General features: G+C 37.6%; 1 protein-coding gene across 3 annotated transcripts in view; it reads left to right on the forward strand.

Moving 5' to 3' along the window:
- The first annotated feature begins 5,538 nt into the window (after positions 1–5,538).
- LOC116801292 (eIF-2-alpha kinase activator GCN1) overlaps positions 5,539–24,724 on the forward strand; it is a 28,856-nt gene continuing 9,670 nt past the window's right edge. Inside the window, exons 1-3 of one of the 3 annotated variants that reach the window (XM_032719947.1) lie at positions 5,539–5,607; positions 5,661–5,763; positions 21,586–22,550. In XM_032719947.1, the coding sequence (XP_032575838.1) occupies positions 5,593–5,607; positions 5,661–5,763; positions 21,586–22,550 (1,083 nt within the window). In that variant the 5' untranslated portion in view covers positions 5,539–5,592. Of the gene's footprint in view, positions 5,608–5,660; positions 5,764–8,890; positions 9,386–20,047; positions 21,232–21,585; positions 22,551–24,724 lie in introns of those variants that run through there. The other 2 variants (XM_032719948.1, XM_032719949.1) reach the window with 2 other exon arrangements.

A 24,724-nucleotide genomic window follows, 5' to 3' on the forward strand; every position in this document is an offset into this window, starting at 1 on the left:
AACTTAACAGATGTATTCAAATTATGCAGACAGCATAACCTAAAACTACATCCAGAAAAATGTACTTTCTTTATGAAAGAGGTTACATATTTAGGTCACAAGTGTACTGATAGAGGTATACATCCTGAGGATTCCAATACGATGTAATCAAAAACTATCCCAAACCAGCAAATGCAGACGAAGCTAGACGATTCGTTGCATTTTTTATTTATTAGAGAAGATTCATTTTAAATTTTTCAGAAAAATCATGCCACTTAACGAGGCTTTGTCAAAAGAACATACCATTTGAATGGATGGCCGAATGCGAAGAAGCATTCGAGTGTCTTAAAAGGGAATGAAACCTAGACCTACAACCAGATTTTAGAAAAGAATTTGGCATAACCACAGATGCTAGTAAACATGCATGTGGAGCGGTACTATCGGAAGACCATAACGGTCAACAGCTACCTGTGGCTACCTGTGGCTCCCAATCCATTGGGCAATAAATAATTTCAGACCATATAAGGTAGGCATTCTCTAGTTCAAAGTGACCACAGACATTTAGCCAAATTAATAAAAAATGCAAGTTCCAAACTCACGCTGCGACGCCCTTGGCCCAACGTATTTAGGAGTCATTAAAAACGACGAAGTACGAAAGGTAGTGAAAAATATGATTCGTTCTTTCAAACATGGAAAGAAAAACATTAGAAGATATAAAATTGGTTATTTCTACACTAATAGAAATCTCGATTTATATCAGTTTTTTCAAAGGATAGAAAAGCAGACTGGTATATACAAAATCAACCAAATTAAAATGGCACCGTGGGAAAATATTTTTGAAAATATTTATAGATCCTTTCAAAAATATGGACAATACAAAATTAAACGTATTGAGAGTAGCGCTACTCAACCCGGTGAAGAGAATAGAAAAAGAAATATAAAAATAAGCAATAATATCTACACTACATGATGATCCAATACAAGGAGGACATAAGGGCATTGCAAAAACCTTGGCCAAGGTGCAAAGATATTATTATTGGAAAAATATGCCTAAGTACATAAAAGTGTAAATAGAAAAAAAAGGCCATCATGTCGAAAATAAAAAATAATTAAACATAACAAAACACTGACGATGACAGAAACACCAGAAAAAGCGTTTGATAGGGGAGTAGTAGGAACAATTGGCCCACTATCAAAATCGGAAAACGGTAATGAATATGCAGTCACTCTCATATGTGACCTGACAAAATACTTGTGGCAACCAATACCAAACAAAAATGCAAATACCGTAGCCAAAGCGATATTTAAATATTTTATTCTGAAATACTGTCCAAGGAAGACGTTCAATACGGACATGGGAACAGAATATAAGAATTCAGAATTCTGATCTGCGCAAAGACCTAAAAATAAAAAATATAACATCAACTGCACACCATCAACATAATGAATATATACGATCCAAAACTGATTGGGACATTTGTCTCAATACTTTGAATACTGCTTCAACACTTCTCCTTCTATGGCTCATAATTATTGTCCATACGAATTAGTATTTGGTAGAACTAACAATTTAGCAAAACATTTCCTTACAACCTATAACAAAGAACCATTTTATAATAATGATGACTATGCTAAAGAAAGTAAATTCAGATGTTGGGATATGACCACATATTGAGCGTTATAGCCAAGCTCTTGAAATCTACAAGCCAAGCATATCGTGGTTGTGACTGTATGGCAGCCAAACTGGGCTTGACAACCTAGATGTAAAAGCGCCGGGAGCGCTTCTCCTCGATTTAGGCTAAAACTCTTTATACTGTAGATCTAAAAACCGACACATTATCCAATTTGATAATAAAGGCTCACTGTTCGGACTGATTAAAGAAGTTGTAAACATAAATGTTGTTCACGCTATTTACTGCAACCTCCCCACACTATCATGCATCCAGCATCCCTTAGTGACGGAATTCCCAGCAACCAAATTTTGGCATTGCAAAAACTTCATGCCTGATATCATGGTAATGAACAGACAGAAATTATTACGTGCCAGCAAGACCACGTCCACAGGGCTGCCCAGGAAAATGTTAAACAAGTCCTCCAGGATTACTATTTTCCAAATATGTCTAAACTCGCCAACGAAGAAGTTATAAACTGCAAGACATGCACCAAGGCTAAAAACAATGGGCAAGCCAAGAAGCAGGGATTGGGCGTCACAAAAATCGCCTCATATGCGGGCGAAATGCTGCATATGGACATCTACTCCACGGATAAGAAATTATTTTTAACCTGTGTGGACAAGTTTTCAAAGTTCGCCGTGGTACAGCCATTAACTTCTAGGGCCATAGTTAATTTTTAATTTTCCAAATTTATTTCTCCCAAAACCCAAAACAATATACTGCGATAATGAGGCTTCCTTTAATTCGGAGACCGTAACTTTGTTATTGAAAAACCAATATGACATTGACATTGTTAATGCACCCCCTTTACACAGTAGCTCCATCGGCCAGTGGACCGATTCCACAGCACCCTAACAGAAATAGCTATGTGCATTAAAATTTACAAAAAGGTTGAAAACACCGTCGAGCTCATCATGAGAGCCACGGTAGAGTATAATAAGACATTACACTCAGTCACAAATTTATATCCAAAATATGCCTTACACACTGCCAACGACACTCAGAGACTGGCAATTAGGAACAGCATCGAAAAAGCGCAACAGGCTAATGTAGATAGGTTCAACCCTACTAGACAAAATTTTTGAGGTAGAAGAAAAGGTATATCTCAAAAACAACAAACGGTTAGGGAATAAACTAACTACCCTTGTTTATGTACTCCATACTTAAGCATACTTATACGCACAATAGATTTAACCTCCCGCCTTCTTAGAGACTTCTCGCACTCCCAGTATATTCCTATCACGGACGGTGTTGTACTGGTGTGGGAACAGAAATATTTGCTCAGGCATTCAAGTAATCTGACCGAATTCTTAATGATGGTAGAAGAAACTAGTAGGTTGTCCGATTTATTCCCAGAGTCGCATATGCGAAAATTGTTAAATGTCGATACCGACCATATAAAAAGTTTATTGTATGCATTAAAAGTTCTTCATAGTATCGCCAGGAGCCTACACTTTCTAGGCACCGCACTCAAGGTAATAGCGGGCACACCTGACGCCTCCGATTTTGAAATGTTAATAATTTCGGAATCCCGGTTAATAGAGTCAAATAATAGGCAGGTAATCATTAACACACAACCCCAAAATAAAATGAATGAATTAACAGAGGTAGCTAACAAAATCATTCAAGCAAAACAAAATAATATGGTTGACACTCCTCACTTGTATGAGATACTGTTGGCTAGAAATAGAATGTTAATAACGGAAATTGAAAATTTATTGATTACCGTCACATTGGCTAAAGCCAATTTAAAAAAGCCTGCAATTTTTAACCATGACGATTTGAAGTATCACACCAACACATCATTCTGCATCTAACGGAGAACATATTAACGGAATGCAACAAAGACGTCCTGGCAGTCACCGATTGCGTACTAACAACATACGCATAGTACTGTAAGCTGGCAATCCACGATACTTGCGCGAAGCACTGCACTATGCAAAACACAGCCATTTAAGCCCAATCACCTTGGTAGACGACGAAGTGATAATAACCAATGAGTGCCCAGCTAAAGTCTGCACTGACGACGACCCCGAAATAGCTAGCAACGGCTCACATCTGATTATGTTCGAGAGAGTGGCTTTCACCAACGGCACCAAATACTCCAACCAACGTGAAGCCATAAGGAAAGGAACATCATCGGCCACGATCCAAGACTAAGCATGTCAAAGGATTGATAACGAAAACTTGGAGGTCGTCCAAGGACTTAAGGAGGAAGTGAAAGCGGCTGGAACTACCGACATCTGGTTCGCGGTCGGCGTGGGATCCAGCGTCCTCATAAGCTGCTCTATCCTACTCATATTGGTAGTGAGGAGGAGACGAGATGCACGAGACATACGACAAGTCGTTGACAAGTTCCAGATGACCGAGGACGGTCAAACTTCTAAGAGGGGAGTAGTTAAGACAATTTATGAGTAAACTTTAGTCGGTATATGTCTTGTGTGATTATTGGATAACCCTAGAATCATTATATGCAGATTCAGCAAAAACGCCGTTAGGGGACGTACCTGATTCTCATTGGTTGCTGGTATGGTGACATATGCTGGTTTTGCTAGTGTCAGCACTTTGCTGGATGAGCGGTCGGCTTTCCGGCCGCTGTTAGCTCTAGTACAGTTGAATAAGTTTTACAGGTTTGCTTTGACCTCTGATTCAATAAAGAGCACAAGCTCATACTCTGGTAACTCACCGTATATCTTCTTATTATCACTCTATTTGAGTCTCTAGGCCAGAAGCCTTCGTACACATCCTAATTCTACATTTGGATCTACAACCTGCAATCCCGTGCAAAGACCGTTGCGTGGGAAACCATAACTCCCGTATAACTGAACTGAACAGAAACGCAACATAACAACAAAAATGATTTGTGCTTTTCTGCTTTTATCGTTTTCGTGATAAATACTGTTTCTTTTTGTTGTGGTTGTGGTTGACCTTCTTACTATGGCGATAAAAAATATAAAAAATGTAAAAAAAAATACAAACGTACAGACTTTTAGAGAAAATATTTCATATGGTATATGGTATATTAATCAAAGAACGCATCCAACACCACTTTCACCGCAGGCTTGCAACAAATAACTTACAAACTATAAAGATGCAGTCAGGAAACGGTCGTGTAAGGTTATTCTTCCTGGCTTACGGGGCGATCTCGGGCTAGAGGTGATAATTCGTGAATTATCGTGTGTGGCTTTCGTAGCCTAAAATAAATTTATTAATAATTGTCGGGCATGCTCCGGTAATCGAATTTGTAAGAATTTTCCGATTTCGATTTGAAATCGCTAAATCGGTCCTCCGGTTTTCTAATTCGTCAGAATTTTTTAATTTGTATAACTGTCACTTTTGTCTGGCCAAAATGAAAAGTGAATGCCTTTTTTATATTAAATCGATCTTATTTACTTAGGGAAATAAATAGTTTAGCGGTGATGTGTATACCACGTAGTTATTTTATATACAGTTTATTTCTGGCCCCACCTCAAATTTTACTAACAAAATTTTGGCGTCGGCATAGAAAAAGAATTTTCTAATTATATGATACCTTCTTCACTATGATTTTAAAATCCGTAAGAGTTGTTTTAAGTTCACGTTTAAAATAGTTAATTCCAAAAAAAAGTCTGTACGAAATGGTGTAAGCCTACTATTAAGCGGCGAGGACGAATAATTCTCGCAGCTGCTCTAGGATTAGAATAATGCTGAATTAGCGAAAAATATGACCGGAAACATTAAGTGACTTTAAATTTCAATTATTTTTTCCTGTCATCTTCTCAGATGTGAGTGTGCGTTTTGGGTATAATTCCGAAAAGTATGCAAGCAGTACTGTTCTATTATCAATATTCCATATTTAACATATATGTATATTTCTTAATTTTTGATCCTCCTTTTGTTGTTACCCCGTTAACATATATATGAAGTATATCTAATTCATTGGAGTACACGTTTCTAAAATATGGTGGACGAACAGGTTCTTATTTATTATTATTCCAGTAACAATTGATTACCATTTCATTTTCCTAGCTATCTGCAGCTTTGCGAGATTTACCAGGCAGAGTTCTAAACGTGCCTGTCGAAGAACGACAACATTTATTTCAAAATGTATCATCAGTTTTAAGAAATTCTGGTAAGGGATTAGTTAATCGCCTAATTCTTTCTGTTCAATAATCAGATGAATGAAATTTTATCATATTCGCATATCATTTAATGTACATTCATTTTTACAATTCAGTGCTTTTGTATAATTAGTGAAAACACTGTGCGATAAGTTTAAATTAATTTGTTGCCAAATTAAGAACAAAAAACAAAAAAAATTAGACCCCTTTTCTTATTCTTGGATTGGAAAAAAATTTTAACTAAGCAAATGTGCGGACTACTTTAATGGCGCATTTTGGAGTCGATAAAAACTAGATTGTCTATGCCAGAGGCTGCCATACAGTCTCAGCCATGACATGTTTGGCCCGTAGGTTTCAAGAGTTTGGCTATAATGCTCACTATATGGTCATATTCAAACATTGCATTAGTTTAAAACCGAAAAGTTAAAGTTATGTTTAAAATCAACAATAATGTCGTCTTATAATCATATCGAAAATAGTAGATGTTTTTTTGTAAATTTTAGTCGAGCAGCAATGAATTAGATAATATATTTTATATCATATATTCATACTAATTATTTAAATCTTAAGCAAACTAACGAGCATACATTGGTATGCAGCCACAAAAAGGAATACATAGGGAGTAACAGGAATCTTTAAGGAATCCAGGGGAATTCTCCATACAAAGCGTCAAGGATTTTTCCTATAACATACGTTTGTAAGGATGTATTCAAAGTGTCAAGGAATATCCTCAGAAATTCCTGGGGAGTATCGAAAAAAAAATCATGATTTCCTTGCGCTTTCCTCTAGAATTCCTCTGGATAATATTTTTAAATTCCCCCATTTAAAATACAGAAAAGCCTCTCTAAATGACTTAATAAATGTTTTACATTTAAGAGTAAAAGGTAAACTAGATTTATTGAAAAGTATGTAACAGTCGGAAGGAAGCGATTCCGACAAGTATGCTAAACTATTTGTTCCGTAGCCGCATACTTTTAGGTATCATTATAAATGGATAGAACTTTCAAAGCGAACACCAAGTTGGATCACATAACTTCTATATATCAAGCTTCTTCAATCGTCCCCTGCATTGTTTTGGTTTGTTTTATATTTCTTATTGCGATCATGCTTTTAGATGTATTTATGGGGAGGAATTGGACAGGGTTTGGGCAAAGACACTAGAATAACAAGATGCGTAACGCCATACAAATTTTTGGCACGCGATTTTTTGGCCGTGGCTCTAGAGGTGGCTCCAGGCTCTCTCGAGTTTTTGTTCGAGAGAGAAAGAGCGGAGAGCGCTACAGCAAACAGCTCTTTTCTACGCATACAGTCATAGCAAACAACTGTATGTGTGCACACGTATGCTCATGCATTGTAAATTTGACAAAATATGCCCTTCACCTTAGAAGTTCGTTGACTTTAAATCTATATTATTTTTTCTCAATTGGCACCATGCGAAAAATTCTTGTTTTGCATTGCCTCAACGTTATTATTATTTAAATAAAGCTTAGAAATAGTAATAGCCGAATCTATGTACATCACAAAATAAATTTCGAAAATGGCTTTATATTATTATATTTGTCATTAGAGTATTCATCTTGCGACGTGAGAAAAAAAAATAAGGCAATGATTGTTGAGTGCTTGGTCCGCACTTCGTGCCTCCAGATATGACTTTTGCAATAAACAGTTTTAATATTTTTATTTATTTTATTAATTTTTATTACTTAAATTTTTAATACTTCGGGAAACTAAAGGCACCATCTGATCTTTTTATTAATATTTGTAAAATACACATTAAAGTTTTTGAAATATTTTTAAAAATAATAATAATAATAAAAAAAATTTATTGTTGAGCATTAGTGCACAAATTAAAGTAGTGTATATATATTACACATAATTAATTATCAACATAAATATAAATATGTAAAAGGTAGCTAATTCGAGCGGCGATCTTAACAAACGAATTTAAAAAATTTTACAATTATAGTCAGGGCGTGAATTTTTATTTTGATTCATCATATTGTTACGAAATTGGCCACAACTCCAAATATGTAAATTCGTTTCTTCGATCAGAATTGATTTCGGCCCGAAAATCGTCTTCTAGCACAACACGCACACATATACGCATTCTCGTCTCTTGTTTTTACTCACACAAGCAAGAAAATTCTATTTTTAGATTTCTTACGCTCCCAGCGTAAGCGAGCGGAAAGAGAGCAAATGTGGCCTTCACCAAAAAAGTGGCTGCATAGTGCCAAACGAATGTATGGCCGTTACGCATCTTGTTATTCTAGTGTCTTTGGTTTGGGCATTGGTTTTGGTTAGTTAAAAAGGAAGAACTAAGATTGCGTATGGCATCCTAAAGGGATCCTTAGGGTTCGTTGAGATGATGATGTTCTGATGATGTTCAACACTAACGTGTTGTTGCTGATTTGTGGTCTGTTTTTGGTAATTTATGCGAATGGGAGCAGAGTGGTTTAAGTGTTACGAGTCCTAAGAAAATGTAAATGCAATTTCCTTGTATTTGTTTTTAATTTTGACTGCTATCAATTCTTGTGGTGTTTTGAAGATTTCGCAAGTTCTGGTTAATATTCTCCTCGCAGGTGAAGTCAATTTGTTTTTTGATTAAAAATTGAGAAGTGTTAGAAAGGTCGACAACTGAGTCGGATTTTGAGATAATCATGAATTCTTATTGTGTCCACGAATATTATTGGATGTTGTTATTAGTGGTCGATTTTCCGGCCGTCGGTCGGGTAGATCTCCCATCTAGGTATTGCTGTTAATATGTCGCGTACTTTAATAATTATTAAATATTAAAAGGTATTTATCAGTATATGAAAAACGCCTGGTCACCAGGTTCCTGGTTTGGAACCATATTTTCTCATATTATTACCCAATATCTATCGATATGCCAAAAAAATAAATAAATTTTGCGTTTGCATTTCATTCTCTCGTGTTTCTATTAGTAATTTTGGCCTTTCTGTAGTGGCCTTTTCTGTATCTTGTGCCGACTTCATACACCGTTCTTTTATTATTTATTTTGTTTATTATGTTGCGTGTCCAATTTTGGTTGTCCACCTTTCCTCAAGCGACATAATTATCCTGTTTACCGACAAAGCTAAGATTTTACAATTTCGTCCTATTTTATTTCCTCTACTATAGAAATTATTTGTGACAACACCTGGACCTTCAAGCCATTTATCTGTTGGAAATGTTCTTTAACTTTTGTTTCGAATATTTGAGCTTGACGATTAAGCTCTGTTTATAAAGATAATTCCCACATTTGTGATAATATTTGTTTTTTCCTAGAATTCGTCATAGAGAATAAGAGCACCCAAGAGAATAAGAATTTTTAAATTATGAATTTACGGAAAAGAAGTTTAAAAATTTTGGGTTCTCAATATAGTTTTTTGACTAATCCGATTTTTTATAAAATTTCTAAAAACTTACTAAAAGTTCACAAGATTTCTATTAAAGACTAAGATTTTGTTACTTACTGCTATGATTTGTTGTTTGTTGAAAAGGTGCTCCAAGTGTGGAACACTGACAACCATATTGGGAAGATCCTAATCTTCACCCAAACTCAGCGCATTGAGAGCAAAGGCCGAAAAGAGTAAACGCGAAATAAAAATCTTGAGCCGAGCGTCCGAACACGAAGAAGTTTTATTTGAAACTAACAACTGATACACATAAAAATGCCAGCTTCATGCGGCTGCTTATTTACTAATATATATACATACATACAGTTCATTTGTATGTATGTATGTTCTCATACAAAATTACATATGCACTGTGGAAATGGCCTATATTCAACACACATGTGGGCATTGCCTATATTCAACAGCCTTCCTCAATGCCAACATGTTTACAAAAATTAAAACAAATTTAACATTTTCATAAACCCATTATGCTTTCCCTTTGAAAGATTCTTTGTCATAATGTCTGCTATCATCTCATTCGTAGAAGTGTACTCTAACACAACGTGACCTTCTTTCAAGACTTCTCTAATGAAATGATATCGAATGTCGATGTGCTTCGTCCTAGAGTGATGAACCGGGTTCTTCGCTAAGTGCTGCGCACTCAGGTTGTCGCCATGCATAACCGTCGGGGTCTTCAGATCGCCGCATCCGATCTCCACTATTAGCCTTCGTAAAGCTATAGCTTCCTTGCAAGCCGTGGTCAGAGCCATATACTCGGCTTCAGTACTGCTCAACGCCACGCTCTGCTGCTTCTCGGACCTCCATGATACTGGTCCACCAGACAGGAAAAACACGTACCCTGTGTATGACTTTCGGTCCAAACGGTCGCCTCCCCAATCTGCATCCACAAATCCGGTAAATGCCTGACCGCACTTTTGATAATGCAGCTTGACGTCCACAGTTGACGCCAAGTACCGGAGGATGTGCTTCACAGCCACCATGTGCTCAGAATGCGGGTCCTGGTTCCTCTGAGCCAACTTCGCCACCGAATGTAGTATGTCTGGTCTGGTTGTAAGCCCAAGCCACATTAGCTCACCAATTGTAGACTGATACTGCCCTGCGTCGACCTTCTGGCACTGCTCACCCGAGCACACCACTTGATGCCCTGCATCCAAAGGTGTCGTCGCTGGTCTACAGTTCACGCTGCCATATGCCCGCAATAGTTCCTTGATATATTGCGAATGGCCCAAAGTGATTTCTCCAAGGTCGCCATGTCGTTGCACCTCCATGCCTAAGAACAAATGGAGTGGACCCTTGTCCGTGCACTCGAAAGACTCTGAAATCTTGGCTTTCAGATCCTCCAAATCTTCTCTTGACTGGCACGCTAGAATTAAATCATCAACATATACTAAGATGAGCATCAGATTACCTTGACCACTTTGCTGATAAAGACATGGTTCATGATTACAGGCCTTAAATCCCAAGTCTTTTAGAACACCGTCGAGCTTGGAGTTCCACTCTCTGCCTGACTGCTTCAAGCCGTATATTGCCTTCCTCAGCAATAACACCTGGTCGGGATTAGCAGCATCTGTGTACCCTTGGGGCTGCTTCATGTACACAGTATCCTTTAGCTCGCTATTTAAATACGCCGTGCATACGTCCATGTGATGCAAGTACAATTGCATCTCTGCTGCCAATGCCAAAATGAGCCTCACACTCTCGAGCCTGCACACGGGTGAAAAAGTCTCGAAGTAGTCCACTCCGAACTTCTGCGAACACCCCTTTGCTACTAGTCGTGCCTTGAAGCGCTCAATTCTACCAGAGACGTCTCGTCTCAGGGAATACACCCACTTGCAAGCCACACACCATTTCTTGGTAAATCAGCCAGCTTCCATGTCTCATTTGCAAGTAGTGCCTTGTACTCCAGGCCCATTGCCTCTTCCCACTTTGCAGAATACTGCGAATTGATGGCCTCCTCATAGGACTTGGGAATTTCGACGTCGCTAGCCATCAACACGCCAAGTACATTGTATTGCTTCTTCGGGCGCCCTGGTCTGCCCGTCCGAACAATCTTCGGCCGTCCAGGCCCCACATGTACTTCAGCTTCTTCTGCCTCAGCTGCACTCTCATAGTCGTCGCTGCTGCCCACGGGTTCTGTATCGTCACCTTCCCGTGCATTCGAATCACTCTGCGGCTCCGGGTCATCAGTTGCGGGAAACTGGAACTCAATGGTATTTCCATGATTTACCAAACTACCAGACTCATCAAAAAGGACATCTCGCTTCTCGATCACACACCGCTTCTCTTCGTCAAACAGACGGTACCCCTTAGCCGCTATTGAATATCCAATCATACGATATTCCTTTCCTTTGGATTCGAATTTGCCTTTATGGACTCCTTTTTCCAATGCCACTGCTATGGCACCAAAAAACCCTCAAGTGGCTCACTGCTGGTATTTTTCCGGTCCACTCTTCCATAGGGGTTTTGCTTTGTAATGCTCTGCTCGTTGATCGGTTCCTCAGATACACCGCAGTGTTTATCGCCTCAGCCCATAGAGCCTCACCCAACTCCGATTGCAGCAACATGCACCTAGCCATTTCTACTAGCGTGCGGTTGGCTCGTTCTGCAACTCCATTTTGTTGGGGAGTGTGTGGAACAGTCAGCTGTCTAGCGATCCCATGTGCCTTTAAATAGTCATCAAAAACATTATTGACGAACTCACCACCATTATCGCTCCGGATACATTTTATCTTTCTACCTGTTTGTCGCTCGACCAGTTTCTTAAACTCGACAAACTTAGTGAAGACCTCGTCCTTCTTCCGCAAGAAATATACAAAAATCCGCCTGGACTTGTCGTTTATGAAAGTGAGAAAGTACTTTGATCCAGCAAGTGACGGTGTGCTAAATGGCCCGCACAGGTCTGAATGGATCATATCCAACAGCTCCTCAGCTCTGCTCCTCGTTGTCTTCGGAAATGGTTGCACATGGATTTTTGCTAGCATGCACGTCTTGCATACTGCGTCTGGTTTGAAAACGACCTTTTCAACACCGTACACCATCTTCTTCCTCACCATCTCCTGTAGGCTGCTTGTATTCAAATGGCCATACCTTTTATGCCATAGTGAACCATCAGTATCAACGGCCGCAAAACAACTGTTATGTTTCCCTTGAAACATATACAAATTACCAGCTCTCATTACACGCAGTATTCGCTCGCCTTCCTGAATGACGTCAGCGAAATGTGGTCCAAAATTGACAAAACATTTATACTGAGCTGCACGGCTGACTGACATAAAGTTGCCGTTCAAATCTGGGACGAAGAGTACGTTATTCAATACCAGAGTACATAAATCAGTCTTCAGCTTCACTGTTCCTATGCCCTTTGCTAGTAGGAATCCATTTCCAGCAAGACTAATTTTTTCAGTGTGCTCTTCATACTCAGTAAAAACACCTCTGTCACAGCACATGTGACTGGTAGCCCCGCTATCGAGACACCACTGTGTTTTGCCAAAACCACCACCATCCAGCGCATTTAACAAGGAGCATTGTTTTTGTGTCGCGCTCTCTTTGTTTACTTTCTCGCGACGACAGTTCGCTTTAAAATGCCCACGCTCTCCACAGTTATAACAAACTACGTCTTTCCTCTTCTTTGCGCTCGGCCGAGCTTCTCTCGCCGGCGCCTGTGGCTTATGTACTGCAGTAAATGCCTTTGCGCTCTCCGTTTGTTTTTCTCTCTGCTGCGCCGCTCCTCCCCTTCTCGTGTCTTCCTCGATCAGCTTTATACATAGAGCATCAAAAGGCGGCAGCTCGTCGCGCGTCTCAATGGCGACAACGAAATTCTCGAAACTCTCTGGAAGGCTCGACAGCAAAACAACACTGCGCAATTTCTCGGTGATACCAATTTCCACCGCATCAAGGGCATCAAAGATTTCCTTAAATTCTTTAATATGTGACGATATACTCTGCCCTTCCAACAAACGTATGCTCAGCAACTTCTTATACAGCATGACCGTTCGTAACGGTCCTTTCGGCTGGTGGACATCCTGTAAAACTTTCCAGGCCTCAGCCGCAGTGAGACACCCTTTTACATAACCAAGTTGCGAAGACTTCACACTCAAGATGATCGTGGCCAATGCTTTTTCATCTTGGGATTGCCAAGCACCTCCAGTATCAACCTCAGGTTTTACGGACTCTCCTGAAACCACCTTCCACAAACATGCGTGCACCAACACTGAACGCATCTGGATGCTCCACGTTTCATAGGAGCCATCCTCCAGCTTATCGATCTGATACAGGTTACTCATTCCGGCAATCTTGAGTAGACTCCAAAATCTAACTCCTGAGTTTCACTACACGTTTCTCCTTTAGGCAGCTCCTAGGGCGCTGGGCCCATAACCTGTTGTTTGTTGAAAAGGTGCTCCAAGTGTGGAACACTGACAACCATATTGGGAAGATCCTAATCTTCACCCAAACTCAGCGCATTGAGAGCAAAGGCCGAAAAGAGTAAACGCGAAATAAAAATCTTGAGCCGCGCGTCCGAACACGAAGAAGTTTTATTTGAAACTAACAACTGATACACATAAAAATGCCAGCTTCATGCGGCTGCTTATTTACTAATATATATACATACATACAGTTCATTTGTATGTATGTATGTTCTCATACAAAATTACATATGCACTGTGGAAATGGCCTATATTCAACACACATGTGGGCATTGCCTATATTCAACATGATTTGCCCACTAGGTTTTTTTTTGTTATAGGTGGTATGAAGCAAGGGCCCTTCACTAACAGTAATTCTGAAGGGCTTGTCTACAGAATTTTAACTTATTGTAGTTTATTTCTGTCACAGATGCTTTTCTTATAATAATTTCTTCATGGGTTTCCGTGAATTCCATTGGGGATATTAAGCACAATACTATCTTCTAGACTCCAGAAATATACAATATATTTCAAGAAACAATTATTAAGCGAATTGGCGCTAAATGCGATGTAAAGTTAAATTTTTTAAATAGTTGTACCAATTGCTTTCTTTTGTACAACTCATCTATTTCAAAAAAAAACGTCAACTACATCCGAATAAAAAGAAAACTGAGCAAACAAAATGATTCGACGAGAAACAAAAACATATGTAGATCGACCATAACAATCAAAGTCACAGAACGGAGACCTAAGAGATCACCAGTAGATTGGGAATACTGGAAGATGACGATAAGGATAATTGCCACAAATATGTCCTACTGCATACTGTGCACTGTGAGTTGTCTTTAAACTCCCCACAAATCCGGGTGCAGGAGAGCTGCATAGCAACAGCGAAATAGGCTGGTATGCGAGAAGAGTGAAGGGCAGAAAGGTCAAACAGGAAATAGTGGACCTTGGACCCCGGCAAAGCGGAGAGACCGTGAACTAATAGAGCATGTACCCAGCGGTCCGTCCTCAAAAAGATATATAACGGGATCCCCGAGGCCCATAAATATCAGTCAGAGCACGCGAGGAGCCGTCCGTGAGGATATTAGAGGAGAGTGCATGCGCTAGTCACGTAGTCAGGACGCGGGCTCGGTCAGACCAGTCAGTCAAAGCATAGTCGACGATAGTCGAGGAGAGTATGGACGCGAGACGCGCATTCTGAAACGCCACTCGGGGCATTGAGTTACAACACGCAAGTGAGAACGGTCAACAAGAGATCCGCGAGTCAGAACGCACAGCCAGTAAACAAGCAGTAAGGGATTGAGTACATGTAGTCAGCCGTTAGAGAGCGGCCGCGAACAACCAGTCAGTGTGCACCTGGAACCGCGGTACGAGGACGGTTACTGCAAGTGACGCAGCCGAGAAAGGCGGCGATCCACACGAAGAGGACAGAGAAAAATACTAGGACCTGGTGTGGTCAGACGGGACAGTTGAATCTTTGGTCGGCAAAGGTGATTCGGGAAAGTGCGCTGACTTGACATAACGGACGGTACACATCCGTCACCATAACCTGATATAATAATATTATTTCTGCCCTCTATACATTCTATCTTATAGGGTCTCATATATTTGGCATTTAATTTATGACTTACTTCAATTATTAATAAAACTTTATCTCCTACTGCTAATCCTATATTTTCTGTTTTTATTTTTTTTTTATTATCATTTTCCTTGCTCTTTTATATGTTACGTCTAATCTGAATTTACTTTCTTTAGCATAGTCATCATTATTATAAAATGGTTCTTTGTTATAGGTTGTAAGGAAATGTTTTGCTAAATTGTTAGTTCTACCAAATACTAATTCGTATGGACAATAATTATGAGCCATAGAAGGAGAAGTGTTGAAGCAGTATTCAAAGTATTGAGCCAAATGTCCCAATCAGTTTTGGATCGTATATATTCATTATGTTGATGGTGTGCAGTTGATGTTATATTTTTTATTTTTAGGTCTTTGCGCAGATCAGAATTCTGAATTCTTATATTCTGTTCCCATGTCCGTATTGAACGTCTTCCTTGGACAGTATTTCAGAATAAAATATTTAAATATCGCTTTGGCTACGGTATTTGCATTTTTGTTTGGTATTGGTTGCCACAAGTATTTTGTCAGGTCACATATGAGAGTGACTGCATATTCATTACCGTTTTCCGATTTTGATAGTGGGCCAATTGTTCCTACTACTCCCCTATCAAACGCTTTTTCTGGTGTTTCTGTCATCGTCAGTGTTTTGTTATGTTTAATTATTTTTTATTTTCGACATGATGGCCTTTTTTTTCTATTTACACTTTTATGTACTTAGGCATATTTTTCCAATAATAATATCTTTGCACCTTGGCCAAGGTTTTTGCAATGCCCTTATGTCCTCCTTGTATTGGATCATCATGTAGTGTAGATATTATTGCTTATTTTTATATTTCTTTTTCTATTCTCTTCACCGGGTTGAGTAGCGCTACTCTCAATACGTTTAATTTTGTATTGTCCATATTTTTGAAAGGATCTATAAATATTTTCAAAAATATTTTCCCACGGTGCCATTTTAATTTGGTTGATTTTGTATATACCAGTCTGCTTTTCTATCCTTTGAAAAAACTGATATAAATCGAGATTTCTATTAGTGTAGAAATAACCAATTTTATATCTTCTAATGTTTTTCTTTCCATGTTTGAAAGAACGAATCATATTTTTCACTACCTTTCGTACTTCGTCGTTTTTAATGACTCCTAAATACGTTGGGCCAAGGGCGTCGCAGCGTGAGTTTGGAACTTGCATTTTTTATTAATTTGGCTAAATGTCTGTGGTCACTTTGAACTAGAGAATGCCTACCTTATATGGTCTGAAATTATTTATTGCCCAATGGATTGGGAGCCACAGGTAGCCACAGGTAGCTGTTGACCGTTATGGTCTTCCGATAGTACCGCTCCACATGCATGTTTACTAGCATCTGTGGTTATGCCAAATTCTTTTCTAAAATCTGGGTGTAGGTCTAGGTTTCATTCCCTTTTAAGACACTCGAATGCTTCTTCGCATTCGGTCATCCATTCAAATGGTATGTTCTTTTGACAAAGCCTCGTTAAGTGGCATGATTTTTCTGAAAAATTTAAAATGAATCTTCTCTAATAAATAAAAAATGCAACGAATCGTCTAGCTTCGTCTGCATTTGCTGGTTTGGGATAGTTTTTGATTACATCGTATTGGAATCCTCAGGATGTATACCTCTATCAGTACACTTGTGACCTAAATATGTAACCTCTTTCATAAAGAAAGTACATTTTTCTGGATGTAGTTTTAGGTTATGCTGTCTGCATAATTTGAATACATCTTTTGTATTAAGTTAAGTTCTTTTGTATATGCTTTTCAAAACTACCGATTACTACTAAATAATCCATATATAAAAACGCGAAAGTTGTAAGCCTGCAAAAGCCAGTGTCATCATTCTTTGGAAGGAATTTTGTGCTATTTTTAAACGAAATGCTAATCGGGTTTTTGCTCGTCATAATTGATCAAGAATATCTTCTATTCTAGGGAGAGGGAATTTATCTGCTAGCATTTTCTTGTTTATTTGCCGGTAGTCAACTACTAGTCTCGCTTCTTCGCGGAATTAGGCAGTGATTTCTTGGGTACCAAGAGAAGTGGGCTATTATATTCTGATATAGATGGTTCTACCGTCTTTTATCAGTTTGTAAACTTGCCTTTGTATTTCTGGCTTTTGACTTTCTGGGATTCTAGCTTTTTATCTACACAATGGTATTATCGGTTAATATTAATTTTTCTTTATCAAAATTATTAGTTGATATGGTTTCTGTTTCGAGACCAAAAACATCGCTATATTCGGTGCTTATATTCGGTAATTTAGTCAAGTCGTTTTTAAATAACGATGGAAATTTAAGAAGGTTAAATACTTCTGAAGTTCTATGCTGTTTTTTTTTTTCATCTGCAGTCATTCGCTTTTTATATCTGCACTGTCCACAATGGCGTCTTTATTTGTTGTATTTATTATTCGAATTATTGCATTCTCAGTGTCTACAATTGCACTTGCTATTATTATACCAGGTTTTAATTCCTGATTTGGAATTAAGACGTAAATGTCTTTTGAATAAACATCAATCGTTCTTATGACTTCAGATCTTGCAGGCAGAACTAATTTATTTTTAGCTGAATGTATTATAGGAATGTTAATATTCCTGAAACTATTGGGCCATACTGTGAACCAATTTTCTTGGTCTTGGAATTCCAAAATACCATTGTATTTTTTATGAAGTCCAAGCCAATTATACCGTCACCTGGTATAGGAAAATTGTCGGGTACTATATGAAATTCGTATGGTATTGCTGCATTTGCAACACACATCTACTTTGTTCGTACCTAGGGACTGTATTGTCCCATGACCTATGCCTGTTATTATGTTTGTAATTTTCCGCAAATTTAGAGTATTTAATTGATTATTTCTGCACTTTAGCAGTGAAATATCTGCACCTGTGTATATTAATAAAGTTGCCGTTGAATTGGTATACATATTTTTAAATTTAACAAAAATGCTTAAATTGAGATTGATATTATACATTTTTATTGTTGGTCTGTTCCCAAGGTTGTATCCGTTTTGGTTTCTTCTATAGGAACCTGTTCCTCTATTGTTATCTTGGTTACCGACGCGATAAATACCTCGTCCTCTATAACTATTATTATAGTTCTTATAATTACCCCTGCAATTACCTTTAATTTGTTAATTTCCTCGGTTATTAGAAACGCTGTTCCATTTGCCGGCTATTTCGGAAAAGCACAATTTACAATTATTTTTCATTGAAATCTATTCTTTTGTAGCGTATCTATACGCATTGCTGGCCTCTAGATCATCGTCTATATACGCTGCTTCAAGTGATTTACGGAGATTTTCTATCTCTGATTTATATTACGCTGCTGTTTTACCATGCTGATGTAGATTAATAATTTTTTGCTTTAATGACATCCGTCGATTCGGCCTGAACTGATGCCTTTAATATATTTATTTTACCAATAATGATCTTTTCATGTTCAACCTTGTGTGATAAAGGATCAGTTATCTTAGTTTTGATTACCTCTACTGCTAGTGGTTCCTGATCTTCTTTTGTAAGATCCGCTATTGAGAGTTCCCTGGGGAATCGAAAAAAGTTTCATTTTCTGGCCGTCGAATTAAGGCATTGTGGACGAAATATGTCGAAAATATTCCCTGGACGTTGCTACGCTGTCTGTTGCTGCTTTCTCTTCAGTGGTACTATTGTTAGAGTCTGTTTCAGAAGATTCCTCCTCTATTTCTGCCAACTCTATTACCGCTGGTATTGTTAGATCGTGTATATCTTTTCCTTTGAAATCCTCTTTTAATTCAATTTCGAGTTCATCTACTTGGATAGTTATTGGACTATTAATCATTGCAGGTGCAGATATGTATTTTTAAATTATATCTGGGTTTTACAGTTAGATTTTCGTAAAGTCTGTTTAGAATTTTCTTGATCTATCTAGTTAGTTGCTGTTTATTATTATGTAATAATTGGCGTGCTTTGTTAAAGCATTATACCAATATACAGGCATAGGCATTTATTGTGCCTTTCTGTACCTGTATTTTGTGTGAAACATTTGTATGACCTTTCAAATGTCGATTTCGTGTCTTTAAGATCTGTTATTAAAGTCTACCAGTCCCATTTCTATCGCTTAATATGACACAAATCAGCGGTGCTGACGGACTATTCTTTAACACTATATTCCATTGTTCTATTTTTATTGTTTTGTTTTATTTTAATATTTTGTTCATGATTTATGTTAAACATTTACCATTTTTTATCTCTTAATCATTCATATATAAATTGGCATATTTTGTTTTAGGAAAATTTTATTTTTTTACTATTTTCCATAGTTTATGGTGCCTTTATTTTTTCCTTTTTTTAATTTCCCTTTTCTTTTATTTGTTTCTAAATGATCAGCCCGACTGCCGTAATTTTTGTGTAATTTGTATGCCTTTGTGAATGCATTTATAATTAACAGTATAAAAATTCCCAGCACCAGAACGTTAATTAGATATGAATTAGTCGTTTCCACTTCCACTTTATTAATTACATTAGCAGTGGTATCCATTGCCTTAGAGTCTATTAATAAAATTTTGGGTGCATTTGTTTAATATGTTACAATATTCAATTGTTTCTATTATATATTTTAATTATCTTATCATTGAAATTGGGATTATTCATTTTATTTTATTGTTTTTATTCTTGGTTTTCCGAACCACTGATATCTGCTCTTTGATTTAGTTTTCGATTTACATGTTCCTACCAAACTTTTTGTGAACTTTACGGCTCCACGAGCGTATTGTGCAGTAAAGATACCGCTCAATATTATAATGCATGTTTAATTTTACATTAAGGTAAGAAAAAAATGTAATTTTCTTTCTTTCCAATCGTTCCCGTAGTGAGCGGTATTGTCACCACTATATTCCAGTGTCAGCTGGGCGTCGCCGGTGTTGGCACGCTGACACTCTCTCGAAGACGCAAGGATCGGCTTGCCCCTCTTCTGCTGCTATTGTCCTGGGCCTATGGGCTCAGGCGGTACTGGTGCCGGTCATCGCACTGGTTTTTTTTTGTGGTTGCATGTGTATCTGCACTCCGTGCTGTACAACGGTCCTTGGCCGTCCTTTGGGCAGACGTCTGGTCTCTTTGGAATTTACTTTCTAGGTAGAGGTTTGTTAATTATTTCTTTTTTAATAATTTGTATTATATTTTCTGAGTCAGGTTTAGAAGATGTGGCCTTAATTGCGATTATATAATTTTTTAAATTGTCCAACTCTGCTTGTAATTTACAGGCGGTTGACCAATTTGGTGGATTTTCTTGTGAATATTTTAGCCACTTTAAGTGCTATTTTCTTTGTATTCCTTTCCTCACACCACCGCGCCTTTTTGCCATCTGGCAGTTCTATAACTCTACTCTCTTAGAATTTTCCTCGGGTTTTTTATTATTTGTTTTGTTTTATACTCGTCCGTTTTCTTTTCTCAGTTTTAATTAATTCTCCTTTTTATGCTTCTCTGAAGTCCGAAAGTCACGGTCGCAATGTAGAACACAGTTCCAATAGATTTGATGGATTTAAATCACAACACTTGTATTCATATTTTAATATATTTTTATTTAAGTAGAGATTGGAGCAGGCAAGGTCCCGCTCCAATCGAAGTATCTTTTGTAAGTTTTCTTAGGATCTAAAGTATAAAGGGTTAAAGGCCTAAATCGCAGCGGCGCGTATCTTACATATATATATTCGAATTGTCGGTGAGCGACGGCGCTAGAGGGGGGGAATGTTATAGGCACTCATGGTATGCGGTCAGCGCTTTGGGCCAGCGTGAGAGCGCTTACTATGTAGTTATGGTTTGTTGTCCTTCTAGTGGTTGCTCGCATTGCGCTTTCACTTGGGCCAGACTGTTATAATTAACTTGCGAAAACGATAAGTCGAGATATATGAAAAATGGCTCTAAAAAACTTAATAAATGTTTTACATTTAATTGAAATTTAACTATACCTGTTTCTCGTAGAGAGTTTAAAAGAGTTTACTACTTTTTTCGTTGAAAAGTATGTAACAGGCAGAAGGGAGAGTTTTCGACCATATAAAGTATATATATTTTTGATCGGGATCAATAGCCGAGTCGATCTGACCCTAGGTGTCTTGATGAACCTCGAGATCTCAGGTACTATAAAGGCTAGAATGTTGAGATTAAGCACACATATTTTGCCACGCCCACAAACCGCCATTTAAGAATATAATTGCTCTTGGATGCTAAAGTTGAGAAGAGCTTCAAAAAGAGCAGGCAAAACTGCTTACGTCAGGCTTTAAGGTTTGTTTTCAAGAATGGCTTAGCGCAAATGGCATGCAGTATGATAGTCAATTAAGTACTTTATTGTTCATTGTTCTGCGAAATAATTTAATTGGATGGCTTGGTAATAACTATTATTTTTCTATTTTAGGTATAAATTCAACAATTATTCGTGGAATATGTAAAGTGATTGGAACTACGATAACGAAATATAAGGATCCTACATCGCAACGAATTGTTAGAGATCTTATAGTAGACCTTGTAACTATTCATCACGATTTAACAATTGAACATATGTTAAACGTCTTTAAAGCTTTTATATATAAAGAATTCGCTAGTGTGTCACCTCAAAAATCGTGTAAATTGGCCGTTATAGCATTGGGATGGATATCTATCATACAAAAACAAGCGCAACGTGAATCAAATATCTTTAAAACCGAGAAAAAAAAATTGATTGAGTATCAGACTCTGTTATATCAAATAACAGTAATATCACCAAACCAAAGAGTTACAGACGCAAGAACAAAAATATTGTACGATCTATGGAATAATTCTGATATTTTTAATGAAACAATGGACACATTATTCCAAATGGAATCAACTAGTAATGTTACAATTTTTTGTATGGCCATGTTTCAATTTAAATATAAAAACTGCAATGCTGTAAAATTAAACCAATATACAGAAAAGCTTTCAGAATACTTCGTAAAAAGTATGATTTCATGCAAACACAAACCTGACAAGTCCTTTATTACAGCTTGCAGTCCATTATTGGAATCCCTCACCGACACTGAATTTGATTCTTACATATATCCATCTTTACAACGGTCCATATTGCGAAGCCCTGAAAATACACTTCAGAGTATTGGATTAATTTTTAATATGTTGAACTTCGATTGCAGTCGTTATGCTCAAAAGGTTGGAATAGTTCTCATTCAAAATTTATATAGTAAAGGTGACATCGCACGACAAGAGTCACTTGAATCTTTAAAGCTTCTGTCAACAAAATGCTCTAATTGGATTATCATAAAGGAATTATTAGAACGTATTTTCTCTGTTCTAAATGGATCCGACGGCAAAATTAATGTGATCGAATATAGAATAAATATCCTACAGGTAATTTTAAAATGTACAACTATGAAATTTTATCTACAAAATATAAAATGAAAGAAATGCACTACAGTAGCCTTAGTGGCATTTCGAGGGACAGATTAGATACGTTTTTTTTTTGGCAAACCTAGGGATCCACAGACTACTAAGGCAAACGTGAGCTGCATCACTTAAGTTTTCAGCTCAAAGAAGCTGGGGTCGGAAAAATCGAATTTTTGAAATTGGAAAGCTGGAATCGTTTGGCCATTGTTTGCCCAGTTTTTTTTGTCCACGTTTTTTACGTTTGCCCATCCTTTAAAATAAATAATTTCGTTTGCCTATCCATTAAAATAATTTTTTTAAATTAATTAATTTAATTAATTATAATTAAAAATTAATTTAATTAATTAATTAATTGCCCACTTATTATTATTAGTTGTCTCTCTGGCCACTGATAACTTGTCTGTATTACGAACACAGCTTAATCAAAAAGAACAATAAATGAAATCATGTTCGTGAAACGCAGCTGAATTACCGCTGAATTTTCCTAAAAAAAAAATGGAAATCAACTAGCCACGTTGCATAACGGAATATATATTTCATATTGTGAAGTTAGGTTACATTTCCTGATTTGGATTATAAGCTTGGCAATCAAGCTTAGGCACTTAGCTTTGCATAAACAACAATTTCACTTTTTATACCCGTTACACGTAGAGTAAAAGATTCGTAGACTAGATTCGTTGAAAAGTATGTAACAGGCAGAAGGTAGCGTTTCCGACCATATAAAGTATATATATTCTTGATAAGGATCAATAGCCGAGTTGATCCGTCCGTCATTCCGTCGAGATCTCAGGAACTATAGAAGATAGACAGTTGAGATTAAGTATTCCAGAGACATAGAGGCTGCGCAAGTTTGTTGCCTCACTTTTGAAAAATGTTTTGATAATATTTCATATTTTTATCAGTCTTGTAAATTTTTATTGATTTGGAAAAAAATTGTTTAAAACCGCCCAAAACTTCTACGCCCACATTTTCAAAACATTTAAAGAAATTTTTTCATAAGTTTTGTAGTCTTGTAAATTTTTATCGATGCTAAAAACTTTTGCCACGCCCACTCGAACGCCCAAAAACCGCCCAAAAGTACCACGTTCGCATTTTTGAACCATTTTTCGATATTTTTTTGTATAATTTTATTAGTCTTGTAATTTTCTATCGATCTGCCAAAAAACTTTTTGCCACGCCCACTCTGACGCACCGTCGCACTACATACCACCTTCTCGTCACCCACACTGGGATCTGGCGAGCAGGTTGTTGGATTTTTGATCCCGTTCTCAGTATCACCACGTTTCTTTGTTGCACTTGTGACGATCTGTCAGTGTCGGATGGCTAAGGGATGGCCAGGAACCTATATTTGGTTCAGGTGGGGTTGCGTAAGAAAATACGACCCGTTCCCATAGGAGAAGAGGAGGAAATTATACAGTATCTGATTATTTGGTCCTTATTCATGGGTTTACAATAGTCCTCCAGACGACTGTCTTCGTGGTGGATCTGAATGTCGTTCGGTCCCAAATCCAGGGGTGGAAGCCCAAGAGTCTTCTGGGTTCAGGGTAGCGAGATTATCAATGTCTGTAGACGGGACAAAATTGCCACACTTTAAAGCCATTTTTCCCCATATTTTTTGTCGATTTTCCCGGAAAATAGTCTTTAGCTTAAGAAGTGTCTTCGCTCGAGGTGCACCCAAGATAAGTAACTTAATTTGCTTTTGGGAGTACGCTGTTGGTAATGGTGATCGAGGGGTAGTCTTGCCGGTTAAGTGTGAATGTTACATGCTTAAATTTTTCTTCGATTAAAACTAATAATAATAATAATACATTTGTATCGACCTAAAATCGCTGCGAAGTCATCAGGTATTTTTCAAATAGTCTGGTAAGACAAGACAGGCTAATGGATAATGTCTGTACGATGAAGAATCTGAATGGTCCATTACTATGATCGACTTTTTGCATCTCTCTGTAAAGTACCGCAGTTTTGTGATAGTTAAAGAGCAGGAAAATAATGCATACAGCAAAGTATGGTAGCTCAATAATCATCTTGGGAGTTTTTAGGTCACATTCTGTGGATTATTTCGAGTTTAGTTGATTTTTTATAATTTACAATTTATCTTCGAAATGTGCTGCTGGTCGTTGGCTGTTACCGTCGCT

Source organism: Drosophila sechellia, chromosome 3L (genome assembly GCF_004382195.2).
Source record: "Drosophila sechellia strain sech25 chromosome 3L, ASM438219v1, whole genome shotgun sequence".
NCBI classification, from domain to species: Eukaryota; Metazoa; Arthropoda; class Insecta; order Diptera; family Drosophilidae; genus Drosophila; species Drosophila sechellia.